The sequence below is a fragment of the Esox lucius genome, chromosome 14 (genome assembly GCF_011004845.1).
Source record: "Esox lucius isolate fEsoLuc1 chromosome 14, fEsoLuc1.pri, whole genome shotgun sequence".
Classification (NCBI taxonomy): domain Eukaryota; kingdom Metazoa; phylum Chordata; class Actinopteri; order Esociformes; family Esocidae; genus Esox; species Esox lucius.
Genome location: NC_047582.1, coordinates 32580199 through 32592447, shown reverse-complemented (window position 1 = coordinate 32592447; position 12249 = coordinate 32580199). Strand labels below are relative to the sequence as shown.

Here is a 12249-nt window from a genome sequence, read left to right as displayed (position 1 = left end):
TGGTCCAACTACTTCTAATTTACTTACTTTAAACTTGGCAGAATTTCCCAGGTTATTCTAAAATAGATAACACATGAGAACATTATTTGGATACTTGGTTCAGCCTATTAGTCATACCATATTCTGTTGTCAAGTTCACTTTATAAGATTACTTTGTTATTGTCAATATCCAATTGCACAATATAACCCCTTTCAAAACACTGTACTTCAGAATGCTTCTAATGTTTTATTTGACTTTACCAGAGTGACAGGCATGACAGAGTTCATCTTGGAGCTGAGGGCCCCCCAGTCCTCTGGGTTTCCGTAAAGGCCCTTCTCCAACAGATACATCTTTCCAGAGAACCCTGCCTCCTCGAACGCCACCCACCTAAGCCAGAGAAAAAACATGTACATTAAGGCATAAAATAACAAAGCATTTGTAAAGAAATGTGTTGCTCAAGTTCACTTGATGTATCAGTCTGAGGGCTTCCATTTTGCGTGAATACTTGGCAGTACAGTTAAGGAAAAAACATGACTACATGTTTGTGTTAAACACTGCCATTTGCTTGTGTATCACACGCATGACTGAATTTCAACATTCTACAAATATTTTGGAGTCTTTCCAGTAATCCGGAAATCTCTGTTCAAGGTTTCCCCAGAATCAGTAAGTAATAATAAGAACCTTCTAGAGGAATTTAGGGGGAGGTACAATATTTGGCACCTCTTTGATGCACCTCAATAAACATGAGAAATTATAATGAATGTCCTTGCATCTTCTTGTATGCAATACATTTGATTTGATGGAAAACACCTGAAAACTCACTCTAACACAAAAAATGTGTAAGTAAAGCAACCAAAATCGAGGGTAATATTGAATGTTAACACTGACAGTTCAGTAGACTGTTCAGAGTGCACTGATAGCAGTGTGCTATGCTCCTACTCACACATTTATTTCATATTTTCTTTGATCCGTTTCTTTGATGGCTGTGTCTGAGCATTTGTGTGTGTGTGTGTGTGTGTGTGTCTGTGAAACAGTAGACAGTCAAGAGTGTGCCCGCGTGTTGAAGACCAAAGACAAGTCACATGGGCTGAGTCAACTCACCAAATCCCAGAGATCAGTGAAAATTGTCCTGAACAGCAGCGTGAAATGAGCATGGCCATGTAGTACAATATAATAGTTATAAGTGCTAAAAGACGACAAGGAAAGGACCAGAGATGTGCCTCCAAAATGCCAGGACAAGGGCTCCACTGAACAGGGCAACGGACGTCAAATAGCAGCAATGCACTGTAGCTACGTTTTAAATATTTAAATTTCATATATATTTATGTTCTTCCGCTGTACATGTAACTCAGCTGGTAGAGCACAACACTGGCTGGTTTGTGGGTTCGATTCCCACGGGGGACCAGGTCGGAAATGTATGAACTCAGTTCTAAGTTGCTCGGGCTAAGGGCATCAGCAAAATGACTAAAATGTTAAAAAATACAATACACAACCTGTTCAGAATGTAAACCGTATAACATCAATGGGACATCAAATGTTTTAATAAGGATTTTCATTCCCCATCGCAAGGTCTGATTTAGGATTTGTCACACAGATGCGGTAGGAGCAGTCTATGAACAAAACCTAGCTAAAATAAAGCCTCAGCACAAAACAAGTCAAACTAGACACTGATAATTGCAAAACTCCAAAAATAAATCGCCACCAATCCACCTGGTTAGCCCTTGACGTGGAACCATTAAGCTCAGCAAATCCCAGTACATGACCACATTGCTGCAACTGAAATTGGGGGCTATGTTGCCATCCACCATACTCTGACTGCCTGACTAATTTCAGGACTACTGCTCTGCTTTGCTCCAGCCCCACCCAGCTCCCAACTGACGGAGCGACACAAGGAAAAGGGGATTGAAGTGAACGTTCCCAGAGGCGGTTTGCCCTGCCTCAACGTGCCGAGCCAGAAAACCGGAGCCACTCTTCAGACAGAAAGTCAAAGTACCGCGGTCATGTTCGTTAGGTTCCAAAATCGAGTGAACAGATTAGATCTACCTGATGTCAACACTTGTTGTGTTATTTCCTGTTTTAAAAATATGTCCTATAATGCGCCCCACTGAACTAAGCTGTAGAGGAGGAAGTCAACAGTACCAAACGCACATGAACGAACCCGTCAGACATAGCTCGGAAACAAGAAAAGTGAGAATCAACGATGTACCGCAGTACCACATTAGTGGTGAAACTGTGAGGAACAGCATACCCATGACTCACTCCGCTTTCAGAAAAGTGTCTGAGTGGGGGAGTTTGAATATGCACAAAACAAATTTCCATTTCACAACTACACACCCATACAGATTCCTCATACATGTGAAACAGAAGAAATACGAGCAGCCCCCCCATTTGACCTCTGATTTGACCTCAGCGGTGGTTTGGCGTATATGTCTGCACATGCTACATGACACTGTGTGCTAAACTGTCGCGATACACCAATAATACACCAGACCGCCACGTCTCAGCCACGCTTACTCATAATGCCGGAGAATTGGTCACGAGGACGATACCAAGGTACGAGAGCTGATTTAGCAGACGAGAGCAACGCCAGTAGACGCACTCACAGAGGATGTGCGGACGCCGTTTCGACAACCGCGACGTGACACCTGACTGAGGAAAACAACAGAGAGCTACACAACCGCGCCTCCACTCTTGGTTCGTTTCGGAAATCAGCCCAGCGTTTGGGTTGACTCGGAGCCTCGCCGATGGCAAGAAGACATGGCATGCAGCTCTACATTTAAGGTGTCAAAATCTGAAGCTGCTAGGCAGGGCTGAACGCTTGAAGCTGATGGCTAAACTTCCACGGTTCGTGGGTCCGGTCGCTGTGATGATTGTAGCAGCATGAATCACAGTCGTGCAGGTTCCCTGTGTCTCGCAGAAGTCATGCATTTCACTCCAATGCCTGCAGTGGTTTTTCAACGTCATCTCACAGAATGTACATATAACTGAGCTCAAATGTGCTTTAAAAAGCTGCATTGTTCGTACATTACTTCACGACTAGCAGAAAACTGTGGTCGCTTCTGTTTATTAGAACACAAATATCTCCAACTCTGTACGTTTGATTTTTAAAGAATATGAAGTCAGCCAAGCCACAGGAAACATTGATTATAGTTCAACTGGAAAGCCTTGTGACTCCTACATTAATTCCCAGTGTGTGGTTAGGTTCTTCAGATGGTGTGACCCATTGAAAATCATGAAAGATTGGAGCTTGCTGATACGGCGAAAAATATGTAAAGAACACACAAATGCAATTAAATGAACGGTCATTTTATAAGAAAGTACACCAGTTGTTTAGTTTTTATCCTTTAAACTTCTTCTACTATGGTTTTAGTGTTGTTGCCACTAATTGTTCCAATATCAATCACACAGATTAGCAGATTGAAGCAAAATCTTGCATAAAAATGCATCTGCTAGAAGCTACTTATCATTAAAGAAAATCTCAGCTCCATGAAAGACACAAACAGTCCGTCTGTTCGCCAACTTTTAAAATGACGTTTTATCTCATTATCTGTTATGGCTGTTATGATGAAATGGCCCTCCGGTTGTTCATCCTGCTTTAGTATTAGACTCTGAGGATAGACTCTCATTACATTCACATCTGAATAGCAGAGAACAGCACTGGCATTCCCTTTTCAACCAGTCATTTTCCGACAAGGCACAAATGACTTGGCCAAGGAAATACAAAGCCACAAGCCCTTCTGTTGTTCAACGGTCATTTTCATGAATGCTTCCAGACGTCTGTATGAAGACGCCATACATTCCCTCAGACCTACAAAGTGCCAGGGTCGGGCTGTTGAAAGCAGACGGGTAGCTCTCAACGATGCACATCAAAGGGGAGATCTTAGACTTACACTCCGCTTACGACATCAATGGACTGCGTCTTCGTTCCATAGCCCGTGCCCTCCAAGTCGACAATAGGTTCTAGGAGATCGATGTTGGCGCCCAGCGCCCCGAAGTCTCTGTCGCTGAACATCTTAAGGTGAGGTGACATGAAATCCTGCAGTTTGGAAAATGAAACGAATATTATTCCCAGCCTTTAGCGCAGAAGTGAAATTACTGTAAAGTTCAAAACCCCTCAGGACACAGCAGCTGGTGGTAAACTTGTGGTCGGACTCATCAGGCGTATCGCACTGACCTGAATGGGAAAGCCTGTTCTGGCATTGTACAACAAACTAACCAGGTGTGGGTGTTCCATAACTAACAACATGCTATCATGACTTGATTTCACCCACCAAATACAGCATCAACACTCCATACATCCCACATCAGAGATGCTCAACCTTTCTCTTCCAACAAATCTGGCCTCCTGGTAGCTTCCGGTCTGGCCCTGAGCTAACCCACCTGATTAGTTTGACACTGATTGGCTGAATCAGGTGTGTTTGTGTAGGGCTTGGCGAACATCCAGCAGGAACTTTCCAAGAGGAAACCGTTATTAATAATTTCCTGCCAGAGCACGTTCCACCATTCAGTTTCAGGTCACAGTGTGATACTTACAGCCAGCACAGGTCACAGTGTGATACTTACAGCCAGCACAGGTCACAGTGTGATACTTACAGCCAGCACAGGTCACAGTGTGATATTTACAGCCAGCAAAGGTCACAGTGTGATACTTACAGCCAGCAAAGGTCACAGTGTGATACTTACAGCCAGCACAGGTCACAGTGTGATATTTACAGCCAGCAAAGGTCACAGTGTGATACTTACAGCCAGCACAGGTCGCATGGAGAGCAGCTGGTCAGCCCCTCCTCCCCAGTCCCTCCAGTCCAGGTACTCTCCTTCCTCCAGGACATACTGTTGACCTTCAAACCCTGGTTGGTCATAACCCACCCAGCTGGGTTGGGTGATAAAAGGGGATTATAAACTGGGTGGTTTGAACTCTGAAGGCCGATTTGCTGATAGCTGTGGTACGTGAGATTGTATAACGGGAATGACGAAACACAACTTCATTCTGCTCAGAATGCAATAAGGGATATTCAGGGTTTGTGATGGCCAATGTGATGGCAATGTACCAAGGCTCAGGGCATCTGTGAGACGCTGGGCAAACAGCTTAGTGTCAAGGAACAGTTCTCAGACATGGTATATTATACCACACACTTTAGTGCCTTGTTGCTTAATTGTCAGCTGGGTAGGTTGGGACCTGGATGTTCAATCAAATTTAATTATAAAGCCCTTTTTACAACAGCAGTTGTCACAAGTGCTTTACAGAGACACCCGGCCTTAAACCCCAAGGAGCAAACAACAGTAGTGTTGAATTGGCTGTTGATTGGCTGACAGCTGTAGTATATGAGACCATTCACCATAGGTCTGAAGAAAATACACTTTTTATTGTTCTAATTGCGTTGTTAATCGGCAGTGCGCCCCACCTCAGAAAAGCCTTTAGTCACGGCACTTCATTGGCGATATGCCACACCCACCGTGTCTTATTGGTTAATTAGACCATGGTCTGGTACTACACCGATACTATTTATTACGTCATATGTACTCATAAGCAACCAGCAATAAAGTATTCCTTTACATGAATACATTTTTATGTTTTGAGACGTGAACTTACAATCCTCCAAGAACCTTCACAGAGCCCACAGACTTCAGTCCAATGGAATCCACGTTTGACGCCTCGTCATCTGCTTCACCCCCAAAACGGAAGACGTCGCCGTCGATTTCCAGGGAGGGTCCCTCAAAGCCAGGCTGTTCATACACCACAGCCTGGGGAGACAAGGTTGAAAGATCAAAGGTCAGTAGGTGTGTTTCAGATGTTTTTCTCTAGGAAGACCTATGGTACACAGAGGGTGTGGCATGATCCTGGCATGACAGCGAATCAAAGTTGGCCTCAATGGGAGCAAACGAATCATTCCCAGGGACTGACCTTGCTGACTGTAGTATTTGGCGTCGCTTCAATTTTGCTAATGAAAATACTGAGAGGTGTGGCTATAAATGGAGCTGTGTTTCCCAGGTTTGATTATGTAAACAAACACTCTTTGATTAAACACAGTGTAGTCTGAGTCAGCCTACATGATATAGTACAGAATCCAAGCAGCTAATCACATACAACGTTAAATGCAATATTCCTTCAATTAGCTAACTGTCTCAATCACAGGATGACACTTCTATTGAATTTGGTCCTTAAGATTTTCCAGGGGTTGCCTACAAGCTTTTGAGAAGAATGTTTTCCTTGACTAAAAATAAATGTTTTCTTCGCTAATCTTAACCACAACCACAGGGTTACATTTGTGTCATATACTGTGTCTTAGTCCAAGCTGAGAAGCCACAACAACCATTTTTAACCTACTGATCATTTCCAGGGGTGCCAATAATTGTGGACAGCACTGTTGAGTACCCAGGAAGTCTAGAGGCTCATTTATCAACAGCTAATTAGGGTTCTAATAAAAAACAGAAAAAAGAAAAACACAAGGGCAACAGTGAAGCAGGACATAATGGCATACCTTGACTTCATTAGGATTCTCCACCTTGAAGCCACCCTGCAATGCACAAAAGAGATAATCACTCACAGCCCCTGAACGTTCCACTAATTAAAACCAAACAGCGTCAGAGTGGAAGTGTTGGCATATGCAAATTCTGCCATTCGCAAACATGGCATGACAATCTGCCGAGCTGCAGGGGCGCGGATAGAAGGAATGAGAGATGGTGAGAAAGGCACCGCGGCAAGCACCGGACTAGCCTCCGGGATACGGAATGAGTGGACCCATCAGTAATTCCATACCAACCTTTGCACAGCCTGTCCCGCCCCCGGAGGTCCTGATTGGAGACACACTTTGGCACCCCCGACCCCTGCCAACACACCCGACCCCAATCTCCAACGAATCATAATGTTCCGCTTAGAATGCAGAGAGTTCAATCAGGCGTGCTCGACATACAATCAGGGCCTCAATGACTGCATCTACGTGAAGGTGGTGAAGTTCACTGTCGTACAAGGTGTTAACGTGGAGGGGTTTAGAAGTGGACGTCCCAGCTCCAGTGAGAAGTTCACGTTTTGTTGTAGCCCTGGGCAAGTACTGACGAGTCACAGTACACATGTTTGTTGTAGCCCCAGACAAGTATTGACGGGCAGAACCAGCTTTTCCGAAACACAGAGGAAATTGCGACGTTTGTGCCGAGGCTTTATGCACAAAACATTTGCTTGACAGTGACCGCTGCTGATTCTAAATTTAAAATCAGATGTTTAATGTTCACAGACGTAAAATACGTTATGTTGGTTTGGTGTGTGTGCACATTGAAAAGGTAAATTAGAATTGTATCCTAAGTTTCTCTTGTCTTTCCAGTTTGCTTTTTATGTAACCATTCATCTATTATAATGTTTTGGTTAACAAAGGCGATGCAGTGGAAAAGATGGGAGAAGTATTGAGCGTGAAGCCCACTACTATAGACAAGCACTGCTCTGGGTTCCACGGGGAAATCACTGCAAGTGAACCGAAATTCCAATTCAGTTACTGAAGAAAAGTGAATAGATGTTTTGACTTCTGAATTATCTCAAAAAGAAAAGATATTGATGTTTTGTGCCCCCAACCTTTGTGCTCTCTAAAAAGTTACTGGAGAATCGCAAACTTTGAAACTGTGGGAGAAACCCTATATGATCTTCAAGGAAGATTTTAACAAATATTGTGAAAAACAATTTATACTTTTTTATTTTTTAAACCATATGAACTACCTACCTGCTAAAAGAAAATATAAGAAAAGGTTCTTCAAAATGGTTCTTTGAGGAATCTTTGAAATGGTTCGTTTTAGGGGTTCTCCAACAGGTTTTCTGAATTGACTGCCGTTAATATCTAGTTAAGCACAACACTCAAACGCTGGTATAGGACAGACGGCAAATGTAGCCAGAACAACTGACAATTGCTCAGTAGTTCCTGTCAGAATAGGCGTGTCGACCAACCGCTTAACTCAAGACAGTCACAGGTATTTGCAGAGAACCCATGGTAATCCCATGGTAATTATAATGTGCGAATGCACATACTGCACCTTCAGGCAAATTTACACAATTGAATAACTGAAGAAAATCTGTCATATGATGCTTTATCACATAGACAGGCAGTGGATAAAAGAAATAACCTAGCTATTTTTAAAGCTTTCAGAATGAATTTTCTAAAATGAAAGAGCAAGTTCAGCAGACAGAGCAATGACATCAACAGCAACCTTGTCTGCATGCAAGCAGAATTTAAAACCTTTCAACAGATATTTTCAATGTAATGGGCAGAATAAACCCTTGTATAACACTTTCTGTGTCTGTTCAAGAACAGTCCTGTGTGTTAAGCTGCTATAATTCAGCCTGAAATTACTGGAGATCATGGGAGCAGCCGAGATGCTCTGAAATGGCCTCGGAGCAAAAAGGGCGAACACTTAAATCTATCTATATAGTGTCTTTCTAGGGGGGTCTGAAACATTTGCCAAACGGGAGTTTGGCTATGGGACAGTACTATTTGTGTCAAATGGGTCACTACCTCTGTGAAAGGGGGGTGTGTATCGGCCACCTTCCAGAGTGATTACTCAGTTGAACACACAAGCCAACACCTAGGTAATCAGAGAAACAGCAACCAGTAGCAAAACAGTGTGAAGGAAAGGGCCCTTGGTGGACTTCTGAAACATCAAGCCTGGGTGAGGTGTTGGCTGTGTTTGGTGCTTTTTATGAAAACGGAGATTCACAAGAAACTGACGATAAAGACTTTTGACAGGAGAAGTTAACTGACTGCTATTATTAAACGATCAACAGATTGCCTGCAATATGACTAGCGGCTGATATAACCTGCTGGGGCAGTGAGGGGGTGGAACCCAGGGATTATAAAAAAGCTTGATTCATACTACTTGGTTGATCATTTGCATGTTCTGTTTCTCTGCTTCAGGAAAGATTAGCTAAACGTTTGCAAATGCTTGAAAAGGGAATAAAACTCTTGCGACCAGAAAGAATAAGGGTAAAAATAATAAAAATAGTAATGATTTAGAAAGAAAGAAACATTTTATCTAGCCCAAAAGTTAAATAAGTACACAAGCCTTGTTGATGGTTCACTGTCCTTCCTGCTGTAAGTTCAGGATCTCCTGGACCAGCAGGGGAGTCCGTGTGGATCACTCACCATTTTCAGGGGTCTGAGGGATCCAATGAAAGGTGTGGGGAATCCCCAGGTCTCGGGACAGGGGTACTCCCCCTCCTCCAACACTGCCAGGAGGCCCTGGAACCCCGGCTCGCTGAACACCAACCACCTGCGTTGGGGAGGAACAGGAGTCACTTAACATTATATGCCCCCCAACGGACCCGTTCTCGCCCTGTGGTTCAGTCGGTTCTGCAGACGGCCGATCTTCAGACCGCAGAGCGAACGTATCGTGTCAATGTGCCGCATGCTGCATAACAGCGTTTGTGGACGAGATTTCCCTCCGCGGGAATTCTAAAGAATGAAACAGATCCCCGTCTGTCGTCCGATTCTGCCGTCCCCGGGCTGCTGAGGGTCAGGGGGGTCATCAGGGACTAACAACATACAAACATCAATAAATGATTCATGTCAAGTTCCAAATCTCAACTTTGAACCGGTCCACAGCGCAACTGAGATTAGAGAACAATATTAATTCACAATATGCCTAAACTGAGGAGTGAAACCTTGTGCTACTGACACTTCTCAAGTGTACAATAAAACACCAGTGTTAGATTCAAAGCTGAAGCCGATTCTCTAAGCAGGGCCTGGAGACAGTATTTTTCCGACAAGCTGTCCGACGCCAGCTAACCCTGGGTGAGGACAGAAATACTCCACATGTGCTACCCAGAATTTCCATGGATGAGTCAGAAATGGCAACACAGGGGAGTTGCTAAGGAAACACAGACTAAAGAGTTCAGAGCCACGGCTGACTCGAACCGCAGGCCAACCTGAGTGGACGCCGCATGCTCGACACGGAGATCAACCGCTCTCGCACAAACGCCAGTGTTCAGCAACGAGTTTACATTTTAGAAAGAGATTGTAGGACAGTGTAGCACAGAAAAACGTGAGAACACTCAAGTTGCTTTTAATACCAAACGCTTTGATCACAAGTGCCAAAGCAAACCAGCCATTAGTAGCAGTCTGACAATGAAGTGGGAAATGGTTTACTGCAGTATACTTCCGCTTTGAGGCAGGGCACGTAAGATCCTGAAAAGAAATTATGGGAAAAAATATATATTTGACAGATTCCCTCTTAATTTCCCCTTTTCTCTACCCTCTGTCCTCTTGCCACTTTTAGCAGTTCCTTTTTCCCTCCCACCGCCCTCCCTCCATCCCCCACTCTCCCTTTCCTCCTCTCTCCCCCCTTTCTCTACCCCACCTCCCTTTTTCCACCCTCCTCTATCTTCCTCCCCCCTCCTCTTTCTTCCTCCCCCTTCTGCCCAGAGTCATGAAATGTTCAGAGTGCAGTCAGAAAAACAATGGCATTCGATACATGTAAAAAGATTTACATGTTTCGCAAAACATTTTCGGGGCAGTTTCCATCATCCACTGCCAATATGGGGCTTTCCAGGGCGGGCACAAGGATGGAGAGAAAGAAGGAATCCACAGAATGAATAAACACATTGTGTGGAAGACAACAATCATTAACTGTCCACACTCTCGCTCTTATTCTGGCCCGCCGCTCCTCTCTCAAACTCCTTCTTCCTCGCTTTTCTTTCTCTCGTTCCTCTGTTTCTCTTTCCCTCTCTCCTACCCTCCCTTTCATTCTGCCTCTCACTCTTTTCATTTAATCCTCGCTCTCACTTCCTGTCCTCAGTCTGCAATTCAAGTATATACTGTAACAAAACACCATTGCACAACAACATGACATGAAAGCTACAATAAAGACTAATCCCTACTGCACAAACAACAACAAACCCATCAACATTTCTCTGGAGACCCAATCGGTTACACGTTTTGTCTTTCGGACTTGGAACCAACACAGCACTAATCAACTATGTTAATGCTAAGGCAGAAACCTAACTGTGGACCCTTTGCAAACCCTGATTTAATTGCTTACTGACATCCTCTGAAGAAATGACAATCCGTCAATCTAAACGCCCGTATCGTATGATCTAAAAGGAAACAAATGCTAATGAGCAAATACTGTGGAAACCCAGGGCTTAAAACAGACACTGGATCTAAAAACACAAACAATTTGATTACCTAGGCAGTCTCTCACATATTACATTTAGCATTTGGTGCCTAATGAATACGACCCAGGTGTAATTCAATCAATGCCGACACATTGTTAGAGTCCACAATGAAATGCCGTTATCTCCAACCATGAAACCGTAGTTCCATTTGCTGCCAAAGCAAGTGGTGTCGCATTGCAGTGTGTTTCAAATTCTACCTGATCATCTGCTGCCTACCTAGCTAGCTGGAAATCTCATTATGAGATAGCAATCTCATTACATGTGCCTTGGGGAGAATGTGGGTTGTTTTCATTCGTCCACCTGTAGAGTACATCCACAACTGATCAGGACACTAAACACACACATACACACACATCTGAAGAGACACAAACAAACAGCAGTGGACCAGAACGCAACCAGAGACTGATAAAGCATCAGTTAGTATGGCGTTTAGAGCATCTGACCAGAAACCAAAAGGTTACTGGGTCAAACCCCAAAGACAGAAAGGTGCAGTAAAAAAAAAACAGATGTTCTGTCCGTGAGCGAGGCCGCCAACTGCTAATCGTGGTAGCACCTCTTCAGGTCGGATGGACTGGGTCAAACTGAGGAAGCCGAATCCGGATTGGACTCTCACATGCTATGTAGACAAGGAGAATTAATGAAGACAAGGAGAATTCCCTCCCTGAGCACGCACACCCCAGAGAAAGGTCCCCATTTTGAAGCTCCGTTTAAACGGAACAGCCGTGAACACACTTACACTCCGGAGTGGACTTTGATGGAGGCTGTGGCGTTGGGGATGCCGAAGGAGCCCAGCTCTACGGTTTCGTCGTGGTACACAGAGAGCCGGCCGTGGCCCGCCGGCTCAGTGTACAGGTCGATATGGGGGAGGCTGTAGTCCTACAACAGGGGGAGTCAACACACAGAGCAGTCAGCACAGTGTGGAGGGGAGAACTAGGACTGCTTTCATTGCGGGCAACACTATTTCTCCCCCCAGGAATTGTTACGCTTAATTTTACAGAGACTGTGGGTGATAGAAAGGGAGTTTTTGGTGAAAGTGCCGTGGACTGAATTCAAAAACCTGTGAGGTGGCAGTACATGTGCACAGGTGTCACCGGCTCAGACCACTGGACCAAACCAATGC

The 12249-nt window shown here is 44.3% G+C and overlaps 1 protein-coding gene across 3 annotated transcripts in view; it reads right to left on the bottom strand.

Moving 5' to 3' along the window:
- LOC105021679 overlaps positions 1 to 12249 on the bottom strand; it is a 47575-nt gene that overhangs the window by 9246 nt on the left and 26080 nt on the right. For all 3 annotated transcript variants that reach the window (XM_034297090.1, XM_010889488.5, XM_029125178.2), the window contains 8 exons: positions 11866 to 12005; positions 9100 to 9226; positions 6460 to 6495; positions 5571 to 5722; positions 4724 to 4850; positions 3871 to 4016; positions 241 to 367; positions 28 to 57 (listed from right to left, as the gene is read on the bottom strand). In XM_034297090.1, the coding sequence (XP_034152981.1) occupies positions 28 to 57; positions 241 to 367; positions 3871 to 4016; positions 4724 to 4850; positions 5571 to 5722; positions 6460 to 6495; positions 9100 to 9226; positions 11866 to 12005 (885 nt within the window). The remainder of the gene's footprint in view (positions 1 to 27; positions 58 to 240; positions 368 to 3870; positions 4017 to 4723; positions 4851 to 5570; positions 5723 to 6459; positions 6496 to 9099; positions 9227 to 11865; positions 12006 to 12249) is intronic.